General features: G+C 42.3%; 1 protein-coding gene across 2 annotated transcripts in view; it reads left to right on the top strand.

Annotated features, from left to right (window-relative positions):
• SEL1L3 (SEL1L family member 3) overlaps positions 1-18,080 on the top strand; it is a 97,600-nt gene that overhangs the window by 66,017 nt on the left and 13,503 nt on the right. For both annotated transcript variants that reach the window (XM_014786621.2, XM_014786614.2), the window contains exons 14-20: positions 211-273; positions 3,307-3,483; positions 6,166-6,293; positions 8,635-8,718; positions 15,901-15,991; positions 16,121-16,205; positions 17,336-17,445. In XM_014786621.2, coding sequence (XP_014642107.2) covers positions 211-273; positions 3,307-3,483; positions 6,166-6,293; positions 8,635-8,718; positions 15,901-15,991; positions 16,121-16,205; positions 17,336-17,445 — 738 coding nt within the window. The remainder of the gene's footprint in view (positions 1-210; positions 274-3,306; positions 3,484-6,165; positions 6,294-8,634; positions 8,719-15,900; positions 15,992-16,120; positions 16,206-17,335; positions 17,446-18,080) is intronic.

The following is an 18,080-nucleotide window of genomic DNA, read 5'->3' as shown; positions in this document are numbered from 1 at the left end:
CTGCTCCACAAATATAAGCCAAATGGTGATGATGATGATGATGATGATGATGTAATGGCTCTGCATATAGAAATCTTTAAGATTAGGTTTTTAATTAAGAAGGCTTGGGTTTTAAGTATTTTATATAGAACACTGATGTATCTGTGTGATGTTTTTGTGTGTGCTCTGGGTTTATTTTCTTCATAATCTTTGCTGTTTGTCATCGTTTAGGGTCAAGGAGTAAAAAAGAACAGACGGCTTGCCTTAGAGCTGATGCAGAAAGCAGCTTCCAAGGTAACACTTACGTGTATTGTCAGAAGGAAACATTTCCACCACGCACGCTCACACGCTCACAAGTCGGCAAGCGTGACTGGGTAGCCTTCGGCGGGACGGCAGAGATGCAGTGGGGAGGGAGGGGTCGCCGGCATTGTGCTGATGAGTCATTTTTGAGCTACAACACATGTAGAAACCTGCCACAATGCGGACGGCAAAATTCAAAAGCTGAATTCACCTTTCAGTCAATGGAATTTAGGCCGGTTTTGTTTGAAGGCTAAAATTATAATCACGGGCTGCCCTGATAACATGCGGCAAGGGCTCCTTGAAACTGAACAGGTATAAATGCCGTTGAATTAGGAAAACCAAAAGCCTAATTCCTTTGACGGTTAACCCTGTCATGTCTAATGCCCATTTGCTTCTCTGTGCTTTAATAACGGGGCTGTTTATCAAGTTTATTGTCGGGTTTAGGAATTATTTTGCTTTTGTCACTATTTACTCTTCAATGTTATCTTCCAGCCAGCTAGTTTCAGTATAGTACTACAGAAGGAGGTTAAATATCGCATGGGAGGGGGGCGCGTGCACACACACACACACACATGCGTGTACACTTATCCCTGCGTGCAAACACATGCCCGATGCATGCACACTCACACATATGCATGCACACAGATTTGCAAATAAATAAATTTGTAGAAACCGTTGTAATTCTACAACCTTGGCAGGGCCCTTGAATGTGCCTCCATCCCCAAGGCTGCTAATATTTGCCCTGTCAACGAAGACTCCTGACGTTATCATGATGATTTTTCTTCCTCATTCCCTTTCTTTAGGGAGCTCAGAGTGTCTTTTTTCTGTAGAAGAGGGAGTTGGAGCACGGAGTAAGAGAGCCAAGAGGCTTTGTCTCCGCCTATGTGGTGTCAAGAGGGCACGTGACCCAGGAGAAGGGAACCCACTGAAATGCACACCACCTCCTGACCCCAACACAAATATAGCGCAGAAATAGAAAAGCAGCTAATGATGGTCACTGAGGGCGTTGGTTCCAGAGCATCCTAAAATGGGGCAGTGATGAGGTTTCCTGGCAGGTGTGAAATTTGCATCTCTTTAGCCATCCTAGTGATGAATTGATGTCTAATGTGCTTTATTTGGAAGGGCTCTTTAGCTGAGCTTACATAAGCACTGGGGAAATGCAGTTTTACGGCCTGAAGTAGTCACAGCCTTAAAAGTATTGGCTGATTCTCACTCATTTACTCAGCAAGGAATTTTTAAGCCCCTACCCTTTATCACGCACTGTGGTAAAGGTGCATATAGTTTGATTTTTGGAATTAGCCAGAAATCACATGAAGGCAAATCTGTTGATCGAGTTGTAAATGTCCAAAAGATGGTATGAGTATTAAGAAATAAGATAGGAGTTCTTGTAGGGCTCCTGAACTGGTCCAAATGCATTTCCTTAAGGAGTTTTGCAAACGTTTTAAGTGATGACAAGTGCATTTGAATAAGCCTATGTCCTCTGGCTTCACTGCAAAAGCCACGTTGATATATCCATTCTGTAGGCTTGTTCCAAAGCTGGTTCTTGGCACTTTCTAGTATGATCTGGTCTATTACTTCATTGAAATGCAGTCTGCAAGACTTATCAGGAACCTGCCTTGCACCTGGTCCTGGGTGAGGCTCAAGAAGAATGCTTTTATGACTGGATCCAGGGCACTAACACTTTCCCAAGTGTTAGCTTTCTTGGGGGCCTGCAAATCTGAGCCCTACTCTCGATCCTCAGGGGTTAGGATTAGGATTCCATTTCATTTAGCATCAGCATTGAAAAGGTGACTTTCATTCATTCATCAAACATTTATTGAGTACCTACTCTATGCCAAGCACTAATATAGGTGCTTCGGATACAAAACAAAGATTCCCGCCCTCACGGAGCTTCTATTCTATGGGCATTGTTAGTTTCTTTCTCCTGGCCTTCATGGCAGCCGGATTCCAACATAAAGGCTAGGAGGGGTAGCCTTTCAGGAGCTGTTGCAGACTGGAAAGGCTGCAGGCTGGGATCTTGGCAGCTGTTCTTAAGGGACACCCATCTTTCACTTGTGAAAGGGAAGATGAAGGAGCTTTGGTTCTGCGCTTATGGGCCTCACAGAGGCGAGGGCACTGTTTGCCCCTCAAATCCTTTTTTCCTCCACTGGTTCTTAGTCTTGTGGGTCTAGCAGGAAGGGAGGAAGGAGAGCACTGTATGCCCAGGTTTGCACACAGGTGTCTCCCGGCTGGGCTGGAGGCTCTGCCAGGAGCCCTCACACCCCTGCAGGGCTGCTGAGCCTTCAACGACCAGGCTGGAGGCTGTCGTAGGAAGCAGGTGGGAGCACGTGGGGAAAGTAGAGGAGGGCACCTGATAGCACGAATCAGCAAGAACAAAGAGGCTCGAGACTTGATTCGCATGAACCAGCCCTTCCCTGGTACCAGTTTAGACGCAGGCTTGAAACCCCCTCCCTTCTCCACCACCCTCGCCTTCTGCCTCAGCCTGGACCAGACACCACCTGTCAGAGCTGGGATGCTAAGCAGTCCCAAGGCACCTCTGCTTTGCAAGTAGGATGCTGCAGCTGCTTCCCTCAGAGGATTTGTTGGTGTTCAGGGCAGGGTAATCAACAGATGGGCAGGTGGGTCACCTAGAAACCGTCCCCGCCAGGGCAGGTTTCAGGCCTCCTGTCACAGTTGAGTGCTCATGAGTTTCAAGGGCACTGTTGATACTAAGGGCAAGAAGAGGCCTTTTGTAGGCAAGGGCGTTGTGTGAGCCCATAGGAGCCGAGCGATGACTTGGGGGTCAGCATCACTGTTGAGCTGGAATGCAGAAATCCCAGCAGCAGCCGTGGGAAATCCACCTGGGAAGAGGCCGAGGTGGGCTCGTGTTTTCTAGCACTTAGCTTTTCTGTAATGCCATCTGCCCCAAAAAAGAGATGGGAAAGGTTTTGCTCAGACTCCAGTAGAATGCTTTCACAATTGATTCTCTTTAGGTTTCATTAAAAAAAAAAAAAATAGTAATTTCTTTCTTGTTGTTCTGAAATCCAGGGATTGCATCAAGCAGTCAACGGCCTGGGATGGTATTACCACAAATTCAAGAAAAATTATGCCAAAGCGGCAACGTACTGGTTAAAAGCAGAAGAAATGGGGAACCCAGATGCATCATACAATCTTGGAGTCCTGTATTTGGATGGCATTTTCCCAGGAGTTCCTGGAAGGAATCAAGTGAGTAAGGCTTGAGACCAGCTGTGCAGTCCCTCGATCATGAAGCGTTTGTGAAGGTGTACTGTGTGCCCAGCTTGGACGAGGCCCCGTGGGTGGGACAGACACCACCCAAGACTCAGACCATGTTCCCGAGGAACTCAAGGGTCCAGTTAGGAAGACAAGATAGTGAAGAGCACGGAAGGCATTTAGCCAGATGCCAAGTGTTTTCTAATTGCTATGAGCCAAACAGTTCTGGAAAGGAGAAATGGTGAAGGCCAAAGCAGTCAGGAAGGCTTCATGGAGGAGGGAGGCTTGAACTGGGGAGAGGAGCAGGAGGGGATGCAGGGGAGAATGAGCAAGAGACCGTGCCGGGATTGATCTTACTAGAAGCAAGGAGAGCTGGGTCCAAATACGGTTGCCTAGTATGACACTAAATCTAATAATAATGAAAACAACAATGACAATCTTTAGTGTTTGTTGAACACTTCTGCCAGACACTCACAAACACTTTACATGAGTCGTCCCATGTCATCCTTACTATTATTACATCCATTTTACAGAATAAGCAACTGAGGCTCTGAGAGGTTATGTAACTTACTCAGAGTCATACGCTTAGTGGAGTCGGGACCTGGATCCCCGTGTGAAATGGAAGCCTTTCGTTATTAATAGTAACTCGATGATGATAATAATAATCTGAGCATCATTACATTAAACGAAGTTCATTGAACGCCCACCCTATGCCAGGCACTCTTCCAGGCATTGAGGCCACAGTGGCAGACAAAACAGTCTCTGCTTTTGGGAAGCTTACATTCCAGTGGGGAGAAAGACAATAAACAAGTGAATATATAATATGAGGCAAGTGGAGATGAGTGTTATGGGGAAGAAGCAGGGTGAGGAGGACATGGAGGGTGGACACTGGGGGATGCTGTTTTATAAGAGACATCAGAGGTCTCTTTGATGATGTGACATTGTATAGACTCCTATCTTACAGATATCTGGGAGAACCTTCCGGAAAGAGGGAACAGCCAGAGTAAAAGCCCTGAGAAGAAAGCAGGCGCGGCAGGCTTGAGGAACTGCAGGGAGGCCAGAGGGGCAGGAGCAGAAAGCAGGGGAGATGGGGGAGGTGGGAGATAAGGTCAGGGAGGCAGGTGCCCGGGTCATCGTGACCACTCAGCTGCTCGGAGCAAGGTGGGAAACTTCCGGAAAGCTTTGAACAGGGCAGTGATATGCTGTGTTTTAAAAGGCTCCTCCTGGATCCCAGTGGGAACTAGGATTGAAAGAGACAAGAGCAGGAGCAGGAGGTTATTGCATTGAATCCAAATGAGGAAGGATGGGCAGTGTCGGAAGAGGGGCTGGGGTGTGACTGGATTCTGGATATATTTTGAAGGTCAAGGTGACAGGATTTGCTGATAATCGGATGTGTGGTGTGAGAGGGGGCGAGGAGTCAGGATGACTCCAGAGTGTACGGCATCTATTGAGCTGGGGAGAGTGGAGGGGGCATTTAGTGGGGTGGGAAAGACTGTAGCAGGTGCAGACTTGGGGGTGGGGAATCAGAGGATCATGTTTTGTGAAGCACCAAGCCTCAAGAATATGTTATCTCATTTAATCCTGAAAACAACCTTTCATGCTAGTTACATCAGAAGCCGCAGTTTCAGTGAGAGGAACTGAGTTACTCTCTCAGCTGGAGAGATTAACTAACATGCCCAAGGTCATACAGCTAGTAAGGAGCAGAGCTGGGATTTAAACCGAAGTCTCTCTGACTCCAAAGCCCCTGCTTAAAAACAATAGTTAACTGCCTCGGAAAAATAATAGCAATCATTGGAGCATAGACCCGTCTAAGCGTTTGTTTTATTTTTTTCCCTCTACCTCTCTCTGACTACCTAGAAGGCAGTATATTTTTATGCATGGCAAATGTCTAGTAACCCTCCCACACATCTGCGAGCGTGGATTTTTTATTGTCATGTTCTAATTCTCACCTTCCTCCTGGAAATGCAGTTTTTGTGCGTGAGTTTGAAGAAAGGTTTTAAGCCAGGTTAGGAAAACAAATGCCTGAATTCTCACCCGGCATAACATCTGATACGGTCTTCCATCTAGTTTGCAGGGGTTATGTGAGGATCAAATGAGATGACAATGGTATTCGTAGTTACATGTTGTCTTATTTATTGGGTAAAATTAATCAACATAATAGCTGTGGTCTAGGTTATCACATCCAGAGACCGGCTTCTGTGATTGGCTTTCTTACTGGAACTTGACTCAGTTTTCTTATTTATTTTTTATTTTTCTGTGAGGAAGATCAGCCCTGAGCTAACATCCATGCTAATCCTCCTTTTTTTGCTGAGGACAACTGGCACTGAGCTAACATCTATTGCCAATCCTCCTCCTTTGTTCCCCAAAGCCCCAGTAGATAGTTGTATGTCAAAGTTGCACATCCGTCTAGTTGCTGTATGTGGGACGCTGCCTCAGCATGGCCGGACAAGCGGTGTGTCGATGCGCGCCCGGGATCCGAACCCGGGCCGCCGGTAGCAGAGCGCGTGCACTTAATCGCTAAACCACGGGGCTGGCCCTCAGTTTTCTTAAATATATCAGAAGTTCTAAGCCTGTGATAATATCAGGTGTTAAGTACCTCACCACCTGGGCTCTGGTGAAACCAGCCCAGCCAGGACTCCTCACTAAGGAGAGTGACCTTGTTCATCTGTCTTACAGACTTTAGCTGGTGAATATTTCCACAAGGCTGCACAGGGGGGACACATCGAAGGAACCTTGTGGTGTTCCCTCTACTACATCACAGGCAACCTGGAGACGTTCCCTCGAGATCCCGAGAAGGCTGTTGTGTAAGGATCTGTCAGATGTTGCATATGAAGGGAAAGCCCTGTGCTATATTTGCTGTGCCTGAGAAAATGGGGTTCCTGTTTCTTTTTTTTTTTGCATTTTTTAAATTTCATTTTGATTTTTATCAGTTACACATGCACATAGTTTAAAGAGCCAGATAATTTGACAAGGCAAAAATAAAAAACAAAAATTTAATTAAAAATTAAAAAAAATATTTTGACAAGAAAAAACAGGCAATCTCTGCCTACCCACCCCAGACTCTGTTTCTTGCTCCCAAGAATAAATCACTTTCAATCTTTAATTACTTCTTTCTTATCTGCCTCTATCTCTAAATAACATATCTATACCACTATTTCTTGTTTTTTGCCATTATAGGTGTCGTCTAACAATGTCCCACTGTGAAAGATAAAGATATAGTTCTCTCTCATTCTGCCACCTCCTGCTCACCCCTCCACATTCACACTTCCTGCCCCCTCCCACCTTCTCAATAAATATATCATTATTTGGGTTAGATTAGCATCAGAGTTTACATTATTATGACCATGTAAATGCTATTCGCAGCTGAGCCATGTAGTATATTATGATTACTTTTTCTTTCTTGCAAAGCTTTTTGTTTTCTATGGAATAACAACCATATTTTATTGTTCTTTAGTTGCTTAGCTTTCTATGTACTTATCATTTTCTGTGTACTTGATCTCCAAATTCTCCTTCAGTTGTCTAAATCTCTTCTCAGCATGTCCAGACTTACCAGGGATTCTATTAATTTAATCTTCTTGGTGACGTCTCTCCTGGAGTCTTGGTTCAGGACAGAGCTGCCCTCCTGAAATCACCTTTGTCGTCATTGTGGGGGTTCCCTTTCCCTTCATCTCTGTCTTTTTTGGTTCTCTTTGCTGGACCCTATTTCCTCCTCTTTCTTGGTTTGCTCCTACATTTTGATGGAGCACAACCTACAGTAGCTTCCTGGAGAACGGTGAACAGGGGGCATATTTTTGAGGTCGTGCATATCTGACAGTGTTTTACAGGGCTTGGCAAACTATGGTCCACAGATAACATGTGGCCTGCCACATGTTTGCTATAGCCTCAAGAACTAGGAATGCTTTTTAGCATTTTTAAAGAATTGTAAAACAAAGAATATGCAACAGAGACCATATATGGCCCATGAGGCTTAAAATATTTACTATCTTGTCTTTTTACAGAAAAAAAGTTTGCAGACCTCTGCTGTAGACCACGCTCACCAACAGTCTAGCTCTCCAAAAGGTTATTTTTCATAGGACATTTGAGAGCAAATCCAGCCTGATCTGGACTCAGTGATAAAACAACTTAGATTTGAGGCTATCATTGTTAGTTAGGATATTGGGTGTGAACATTTACATATTTCATGGTTTTTCTTGTTATCCTTTTGTTATTGATTTCTAGCTTAATTCCACTGTGATCAGAGACTGTATTTTGAATGACTTTGAATGTCATTTGATTATATTTTTGAATGACTTGAAATTTATTGAGGCTTGCTTTATGACCAGCGTGTGATCAATTTTGGTATACCTGCCTTTTTTGTTAGTTTTCGTATTATATCTTTTTCCATCCTTTTACTTTCAATCTTTCTCTGTCCTTTAATTTTAATGTGTGTCTCTTATAAGCAACATATAATTGGGTTTTTGTGTATTTTTTATTCAATCTGACAATTCTAGTTTTTAATTGGTGTATTTAGTCCATTTACATTTACTGTAATTATGGATGTACCTGTTTTAAATCTACCATTTTACTATGTATTCCCTATTTGTTCCATCTATTCTTTGTACCTTTTTTCTCTTTTCTTGACCTTCCTTTATATTAATCAAATATTTTAAAAAAATTATTCCATTTCCCCCTTCCATTAGCTTGTGAGTTATATATTATTATAATATTCTTTTAGTGGTTGTAAATCTAAAGATTACAACAGACTAGTTCATTATTAATAAACCCCTCCAGGGTAAATTCAGGGACAGAAACAAAATAGGGAAAGCTTATAATAAATCAGTAAACATGTTTTAATGGAGAGAGTCCTAGAATTCTTGGTGAAGATTATCTTTTTCTGTATTGGTGGATATTTGTCATTAGATACCTTTCATGTCTTTGTTTCCATAAATGACAACTCTTAAGCATTCATAAGAAAGGGCACTGAATGCAAAGCTCTCAAAATGCATCTTTCTTTACCTTCTTAACATTCAGTTCTGGTTTGTTGCTCTATAAAAATTCTAATAATCAAAATATTCCCCAACTGGGATTTATTGAGATCATATAAAGAAAAAAGCAATTATTTAATTTGCCACAGTTCGGATATTTTCTCTTCCATTTCCTTTTCAGATGGGCAAAGCATGTAGCTGAGAAAAATGGCTACTTGGGCCACGTCATTCGCAAAGGCCTCAATGCCTACCTGGAGGGCTCATGGTAAGCTCGGGACCTGTGTTAGAATGAACTTCCTCAGCCCTTACCTTTTAATCTATCAGTTTAATCTTATAAGATGGAGTCTTAAAATGCAACCAAAAAAGCAATTTGCAGGGAAATCACGACCTCCCAGTAATAATATTCAGAGTATCACGGCTGATTGGCTGTTGATTGGAAAACATAGCATTTCCATGTTTAATTATACACAAAAATTAGTTCTCTAGGAGGAACTTCCACATTCATCAAGTTGAGAGACACACAAATGCGTTGACTTCCCTTCCCTTCAAGCTTGCTTCCCTTAGTTTTAGAGTCTGGAGAAAGCATGGGGGGTCTTAGCTGACCTCTGCCTCTCTCTGACAGGCCACAGAAAGTCCAGGATTTCCACCTTGTTCATGGGAAGAAGAGAGGGCAGTGTGTTTAAGGCTCAGGCTACATCCTTCCGTAGATATTGTACTGCGTCTCCCGTGGCCAGGAGCCTGGCGTTGCTGGAAGTCACTCACCAGAACCCCAATGTCACAGCCAAACAGACTCCACCTTTCTAACCTCCTTCTGATGAAGTTAGCATGACGTACTGTGTGGATTGAGACACTGCACCTGAGGACTTACAAATGCCCCCCATTTGCTGTTACTTGATTTTACCAGTAAGATAACACCTCCCCAAAGTCTACCTGACCCCATCTTTTCATTTCCTTCGGTCAGTCCTAGCACTCTGTCTTACTTTCCCTTGGGCCACATTTGCTTGGCTGGTTTATTGCCTAAATGATCTGGGTATTTCAGTAATAACCAAAAAGGATATGCAAATCAGCACACATCCCATCGGTCCACTGCCTCCAAGACATTAGACCAGACTTATCATCAATCACACTCTGATCTGGACCTTAATTAAAAGTTAAAATATAACTTTAAAAGAATGGCATTTTCTCCTTTGGTCCATGGGTGCCCCCATAATCAACAGATAGCATCTCGGTGAACAAAAATCTTAACTTAGAGAATGCAGGGGAAATGAACCCCATGAGAAAAGCACCAAATACAAATGTTTATTATTATCATTTCTGTGAAAGTGTATTCTCTGTGGCCTTACTTTGCACGATCTGAAAGAAATATTTTAATGAAATTATTATTTTCCAAGTGATATACCTTATGATTTTTGTGGTGTTTTTTCTTGTTTCCCAAGTGAGCTTCAGTTCATAAAACTCCCAAATTTGACTTTAATTCATTCTCTACTTCTCACCCTCATAACATCCCACCCTTTACTCCCCACAAGCTTCTTAGGGGGAATGAAGCATTTAAGTATCAAAGTGTTTATATGAGAGGTTTTCCCAAAGCGAGAGCACACCTGTAAACACCCACCCCAACACACACACACACGCATACACGTATACACGCACACCAATATATCTGACACTGTTTTTCCCATAAAGAGAGTGTCTGTTAATGGCTTAGCTTTCTTGCCTACTTTTGGATTTAACATCACAAAGGACTTTAGGTAGCACATTTAAAAATTTGCTGTGAAGGTTGAGATAAATTAAGATTTTTGTGGCCTGCTGTCCTTAGAACATTCAGCTACAACATGAGATTGTTTTTTTTTGGTTGGTTTCTTTTTGTCTTTTTTGGTGGAGGGGAGGGGGAATTAAGTGTGCTCTACACTGTCTGTGAGTTGGGTCCAGTCCAGCAGATTTACTGAGCACACTTACATGCAGGGTGCCTTGCCATAAGCTGCGGGGGATGCCACCAGTAGGGCTTGCGGAAGTTTGCTGCCTCATCTCTTCCTCACTCTGAACTACCTACAGTTTCTCATGAGGCCCGTATTCTGTCTGACCTCTGGGCCTTTGCACTTGCTGTTCCCTCTGCCCAGAAGTCCAGCCTTACTCCTTACTCCCTTTTCTCATTCCATGGATCGGGACTGCTCTTTACTTGTTGATTGCCCTCTGACTTGTATCCTCGTGGCACCTGGGAAGTGCTTAAAAAGACAGAATAATCATAACTCAAGGGCCCTGAGCCATATATAAAGAGCATCAGGGATGCTGAGGAAGAAAAGATGCTATCTGGTTTGGGGGACTTAGGCCAGCCTTCATGATGGAGGTGGCAGATAATATGACCTTGAGGATTGGGTGAGATTTCCACTAGCCATGCAAGAAACAGCATTTCTGGTGTAGGGAATCACAGGAACAAAAGAAAAGGGATAGGAAAATTGTGGGTGAGTCTAGAAAATTTTAAGCCACCCATTTTGCCTTGAGAGTAAGATTTGCAAAAGCGAGTGATATATAACAAGATCAAAGAGGTCCTGCCATTTTGCATGGCGGCTCACACGCTTTTTACTTAATTTGTGAAGTAGTGGGGACCCATTGATAGTTTTGGGAGAGGGTAGTGACGTGACAGAGCTGGGTTTGGAGATGCTTAACCGAACAGCTTTGTTTGATGGTGAAAAGAAGGGAAAGTCTGAAAGGGGGAGCAAGTTTAGAATCTAGGTAAAAGGAGCTGAGCATTTGAGGTGGAGATGTGGCATGAGCCAGTTGAGTTGTTTTTCTCTTCTTCTATCATATAACAGTTAGTAAAAAAATATGTGATATATATATATATTTATATATAGGTTCCAAAGCATAACAACAAAATGAATACCTATAACCCTACTTAAGAAAATGAATTGTTGAAGTCCCCTGCATTTCCCTCCCGGATTAAATCACCCCCACTCCCAGTATCCAGAAGTAACCATCATCCTGAATCTCATTATTGATCCACCACTTGCTTTCTCTATAGTTTTGCTACACAGTCAGGCACCACATAAGGGTATTCCATCCAACGACAGACCACATATATGATGGTGGTCCCATAAGATTAGTACCCTATAGCCTAGGTGTGTAGTAGCCTATACCATCTAGGTTTGTGTGTGTACACTTTATGATGTTCACACAACGATGAAACCACCTAACGATGCATTTCTCAGAACATATCTCCGTCATTAAGTGACACATGACTGTATATGATATATGCGTAAGCAATAGATTTAGTTTGGCTTGTTTCTGAGCTTCTTATTATTAAAATCATATTATATATAATTCCTCAACTGCTTTTTTTTCACCTAACATTATATTTCTAAGATTTGTATCTTTTGGCACATGTACCTATAGATCATTCATTTTCGCTGCTGTCATATACCACAATTTACTTACCAATTCTCATATTAACACATATTTGGGTTGTTTCCTATTTTTTTTGTTTGTTTGTTTTTAAGAACAATGTGGCTGCAAACATTTTTTATGTATATCCTGGCATATATAGGAAGAATTTCTCTAAAATATAAACTAAGGAGTGGAGTCACAGGGTAGGCACATGTTCAACTTTACAAGATAATGCCAACTATTTTCCAAAATTATTTTACCAATTTACTCTCCTGCCAACTGTGTTGAAATTTTTGTTTCTCTCTATTCTTGCCAATCTTGATGCTGATGCTAAGTATTACTAAAGATAAGTCTCAATTTGGATTTGAGGCCTTTTCCTATCAACAGGAAGAAACATCTAGTATCTGTTACGATGGGAAAGTCTTTGTCAAAATATATCTGAGGCAAAGGACTTCTATCTCTTCCTTCTCTCTGAGCCTCCAAATCCATCTCAGGGGTTAAATAGGAAATATGTGAGTGTTGACCTCCTCACACTACAATGTGGCTTTCTTTGGACCATTTGTTTTGCTGGAATAGAACTAAATCATCCGTCAATGTCCCAAGTCCATCCCCTTTTTTCATTTTCTGTGAGTGAATTTATTCTGGACATTATTTTCAAATTACGTGTCAGTTTGATGAGCTTGTGCTTTTCTGTGTTGTTCCGAGATTTATATGGGATAGTTTAAACGAGGAGCATGATTGAGAGAAGGGCTGTTTGCTGTATAGGCCCAATACGGAAGATAACGTTGTCGTGCCTGAGGCTGTCCTCGGACACCAGAAGAAGTCAGCTAAAGAGAAGTCAGCTGTCGTGTTGCATTTCTCTCTGCCTTACCCCTACGTGTGTTTTATCTGTGAGCTATGTGTTTTATTGTCTTTTGTCTTAAATATACCCAAAATACTGAACCCAGGAGGTTAGCCAGATTATGATGGGGTTGAGGCAAGACAAGTAGGCATGCAAATTTCCAGTTGAAAGAAATTCACCTTTTTGCAATAGAACAGGGGTCCTGAATTCCACTGAGAGCGCAGGATTCTTTTTTATCCTTCCAGTTTGAACTGTTTCAGCCATTGGCAGAAAAGAGCACAGAGAAAATAATATAATTGTTTGAAAAACTGCTCAGAGGTACTCAAATTCACAGTTTACAGCAGGCAGCCGAAGGATTGATTATTAAGATGTATCATTATAAAAGTTCTATAAATGTATGTGCCTAGTTTGAAGTGGGAGGGTGGGAAATGTGCTCCTGAACTCATTCTTTACTCTGAATCCCCTCCTCTCCTCATCCACCCCATCCCCATCGAAGGACTGCCTGGGGAACAATTTCACTTCAGTGCATTGGAAATAAAGCGTGAAGCTCTGGCCAGCTTCCTAAACCTTGAGGAAATTCATGGAAGGAGAGTATAGTTTTGTGGCGTGTCTTTGGGCTTCCTGCACATAGCAAATGCTGAGTAAATGTTTGTTCCATGAATGTAAGGGTAGAAATATCTGTCATTAATACTCGAAGGCAGTTTCTGTTGAAACATGATTAAGAGGCAAGTGCCAGGATGCTAAATGCGGATAGGGTTTTTGCAGAGGTGTGGTGTCTCAGAAGTCTTCATAAGCTGAGAACGTCTGGTCTTCAGTGTTTAATCCTTACTGATAGTTCCCTCTTCGATATATGAAAATGGATGGTTGTGGTATTGGACTACATAGGCATCTGATGATTGCTTCTGCAAGACGGAAGACAAAGGCGCATTTCTGTTCCGTACTTCGGTTGACATCAATGCTTTTAGACATCTCTTTTTGATGGATTTCAGTGCTTCCTCAAAGGAAACGATTGAGAATTCTATGAAATTTCCTCCCGGCTTACACAGTAATTGGACAGTGGAAGTCTTCCTATAAAACTTGTTCCTCTCTTCCCTCTGCCACCACCAAAGTAACTTTAGAGACGAGATATTAGCCTTATAAAGTTTATCATAGTGACTCTGTTCTTACAGGGAGTGTCAGCCTCGTGGGTACCCCCAAATTCTAGCAGTCTGCCTGACTACTCTCTAAGAAAAACTCATTTTATTACATTTTAATAACATGAGCCACATTCCATCCAGTTATGGTAGCAGAAGGAACCAGCCCGGTATTTGACCTTGGGCCGGCAAGTCTACACCATCTCCTTCCCTCATCCATCCCTGGGGGAAACTGAGGCACTGGTGTCGGCCTGAGTGTCCCCAAAGACACTTGAGATTATAAGACCTTTGGAACGGGACCTTATTGCAGAATGATGGGGACTTTCTGCTGAGCCTCCCTCACAGGCCCTCCATCTGGGGTCTGCTCTGAGGGTTCTGTCACCGGACATGATTTTTGCAGGTTATGTAAGAAAACGTCTGAATCTCGTCTTTTGTGTCGTTCTTGCAGCTGCAGTTGTAGGCTTGTTATCTGGCTTGCTTATGCAAGGAACACTGCTTAGCGAGCCTCGTCTCTTTAGCATGAGTCATGGCTAATTGGTTGGCTGCCTTGGGTATCTCGGAGACCTAGAACCAGCACACTCAGCAGCCACGTGGCCCGTGACCTGCAGTATATCTGGTTGAAAGTCTGGCTGTCCTAATTTGACCCTAGTCACCTGTCTCTGTCCCCAGGAGATGGTCTTCCAGAAGCTGCTTTAGCAGTGCAGAAAAGAAGATTTCAGAATCTGCCTCCCTTATTTTCCCAACCCAACCTTCCCCCACCCTTCCTTAAACCAGTTCCTAGGTGGAGCTAAAATTAAGAAAGAGTTATTAATGTCAACTACTTAAAGTGAAAAATAAGCTTTAGAAACAACTATTTATGGTTAAAATAATTTTTACTCACAAACTGGGTAACACAAAGAAAATGGGGGAAGTCAGATAAGTAAAAAGAAAGAAAGAAAAATTACATTCTTACCACCTAGCTACAAGTACTGTTAGCATTTTGGTAGATAATTTTTAGGTTTTATTTTTTTCTCTGCATGTGTGTATCTGTGTGTGTGCGAACATGTGTGTACGCAGTTTTATTCTTGTTTTACAAAAATGGATTTGTACTGTTTTTTTACCCTGCTTTTTTTTTTTTTTTTACTGAAGGAAAAATTTTGCATGAACATTTTTCTATGTTTTTGAATACTCTTCCGCAACAACATTTTTAATAGGCACATTTGAAAGTGGCTGCACTGCGGGTTAATTTAACTAGTCACTGATTTTCAGATATTTAAGTTGTCTCCGGTTTTTTTTGTTTGTATAAACAGCTCTACCATGAACTCTGTTGCCACAGAATCCTTGCAGACATCTCTGATTGTTTGTTTAGAATAAACCCTCACAAGGGAGAAAGAACTGTTGGGCCAAGTGGTCTGTGCATTCCTAAGACTTCTCACATGTAACCATTGTGTTAATGGGCCCTCCCACTAGCAGCAGTTGGAGGAATATGTCTATTTCCCCAAGCCCTTGTCCTTACTCTCTAATATGAATTGGGGGCCAATCTTTCAACAGATGAATATTTGATCTCCCATTGTTTTTCAATTACTCAATTACTGGTGGTGTCGAGCATTTATTTTTTCATGTGTGTTTTTGGGCATTGGTATGAAGCCTCTCCTTTGCGAAACTTCTAATGTACCACAAAAACTCAACTTTAATTAAGCTTGTTCAGAATCCTAAGCCCCGTAAAGCCTTCCACAAAACAGACGACTCAAAAACACAGGGCTTTTCGTTAATACCACTTATCTCCTCCAAGCAAGGATGGAAAGATTCAAGGACCGAAGGCTAGTAGACAACTCCCCAGCCAGCATTCGACATACCCTTCTGCCAGTAGAGGTAGCTGTTGTATCAGCTAGCTTCCCAACCTTATCTGTGAGTTCAGCTTTTAAGATAGAAAATAAATTAGTGCATGCAGTATTTTTAACAACAGTATTTATTAAAAAAAAAAAGGAACTCATGATTTTGTGGTTTTAAAAAAACTGCTTATTTGGTGCCCTCTTATATTTGAATATAAAGCTCTCTATGAATATTATTAAGAGCCACTATATGAAATTTATTATTAATCATCTATTTTTAGGCACGAAGCTTTGCTGTATTATGTTTTAGCAGCAGAAACTGGAATTGAAGTGTCACAGACAAATTTAGCACACATCTGTGAGGAGAGGCCAGTAAGTACATGTATTCTCAGAGTAGAAGCGCTAAAGTTAAGGATAATGAATTGGGTTTTATGGAGGCAAAATGAGTCACTTGGCCGAAATATTACTGAATTAACTTTTTCTCCCCTTTTACCCCCTTAGGACCTGGCCGAGGGATACCTGGGTGTTAATTGCATTTGGAGATACTATAATTTCTCTGTTTTTCAAATCGATGCTCCTTCATTTGGTATGTATAGAAAGAGAGGTGCTGAATTGAGCATTGAAGACTTTTAATCTTTAGTAACAGGGAACATCTAACAGCTTTGTGTGAAGTGTGATATTTCTAAACAATTAGGAAAGAGAGTGAAAAAATCTCTGCTATTAAGATCATGACTAAACTCTGCTCTCAGCCTCACGCAATGCATTTCTCCTCGTCCATTGTCCACTGAATGCTTGGACCCACCATTTCTTCAGAATCAGTGAGAATTCAAAAGAGAAAGCTATTATGGAGAGATTCTCTGGGCCAGTCATTTGCCTTTTGGCTCTCAGATGTATTTCCAGTCTTCCTCTGCTCTGCTCTGTATGGTAGGGGGCTGAACCCCAGGAACTACAGTTCCCAGACTCCTTTGCTGTGGGGCGTCTGATTAGTTTCAGCCAATGGGAAGCTCTGGCGGGAGGTTGCAGGGTGGAAGGCGGCGAGAAGCCCAAGTATTTCTTCCCTCCTCTCTCTGCTTTGGTCTGTGTCTCTGGCAGTGGCTGCCTTTCTATGGCTCCAGGTCCCGCCTGGCAGGCCACCCTCTGTGGTCTCAGCTGGCCCCCAGCCCAGGGATGGTGATAGTGTCCTGCATTGCTGATCTCTGGGCTGTCTGTTGTTCCCATTTGCCTTTTCAACTCTTCCGACACCCTGGTAACCAGTTCCCAGTGTTAAAATCCCTCTTTTGAACTACCTGACATGGATTCTCTTTTTCTGATTGGACATTGAGTGATACGTATACTCTTAAACAAGACTTTTTCCTCAGAGGAAAACTAAAATATATGGCTTAAACAGTAAAGAAATACTCATCAGTCATCAAACCCAGGCAGCACAATTTCACATGTGCAATAACCTTGGCTGATTGGGTTGGGAGGGTGCAGACTGCAATTCTCACAAACAGACTCATTCAGGAGAGCTACCCAGCAAAGCAAGAAAATCTGTCTAGAAGGCTCAGCCCAAGAGCCTTTTTTTTTTGCCTCCTGACCCACCAAGGAAACCTGAAGATGTTCTGTATTCAGATTCTGGTAGGAAAAGCTCTCAGTCATGCGAATGGGCCAATCCTTTAAAATGTGGGTGTGAAATAAAACCACTTGACAAATGGGCCTGTGCTTTTTGTCCTGCAGCATATTTGAAAATGGGAGACCTCTACTACTATGGCCACCAAAACCAGTCACAAGACCTTGAGTTGTCCGTGCAGATGTACGCCCAAGCAGCACTAGATGGAGACTCGCAGGTAAACCACAACAGAGCCGAGCTCTTGGGGATGCCCGTTGGTGAGACTGAAAGGCCTAGAGTCTTCATAAGCCCTCCTGTCTGTATATTTTCACCAAGTCATTTCTCATTCATTTTCACAAGCCCCTCACAACAACTCTATGAGGACACTAACCATCATGGCGAATCTTTACTGAGCACCTACCATGTTTTCCACAGCAATCTTGTGGGGGTGGGTGCTATCATACCCATTTTATAGTGGAGAATACCAAGACTATGCCAAGGTGACAAATTGCTCAAGACCAAACAATCTGGTAGTAGATGAAGTGGCCAGAACCTAAACCCAGGTTTTCTGGCTCTAAGTCCAGGGGTCTTTCTACCAGATTCTATCAAACTAACTCGCCAGGTAGAAACTCAAGAAATTGGAAGTGTGGTCAAAATGGGAAGTAGTTTGCTTGTATAGTTGGACTAATACTTCAGTGATAGGACTTTGCTCTGAGTGATGTTTTTTTTGGAAACTCTTTATTTTGGAATATTTTTAGATTTATAGAAAAGTTGCAGAAAGAGTATGTTAGTATCTTGCATAACCACGATACCATTATCAAACTAAAAAATCAACGTTGGTTCCGTACCATTCATTATACTTCAGACTTTATT

Source organism: Ceratotherium simum, chromosome 8, assembly GCF_057802395.1.
Source record: "Ceratotherium simum simum isolate JZ-2026a chromosome 8, ASM5780239v1, whole genome shotgun sequence".
Classification (NCBI taxonomy): domain Eukaryota; kingdom Metazoa; phylum Chordata; class Mammalia; order Perissodactyla; family Rhinocerotidae; genus Ceratotherium; species Ceratotherium simum.
This window is presented reverse-complemented; position numbering and strand designations above follow the sequence as displayed.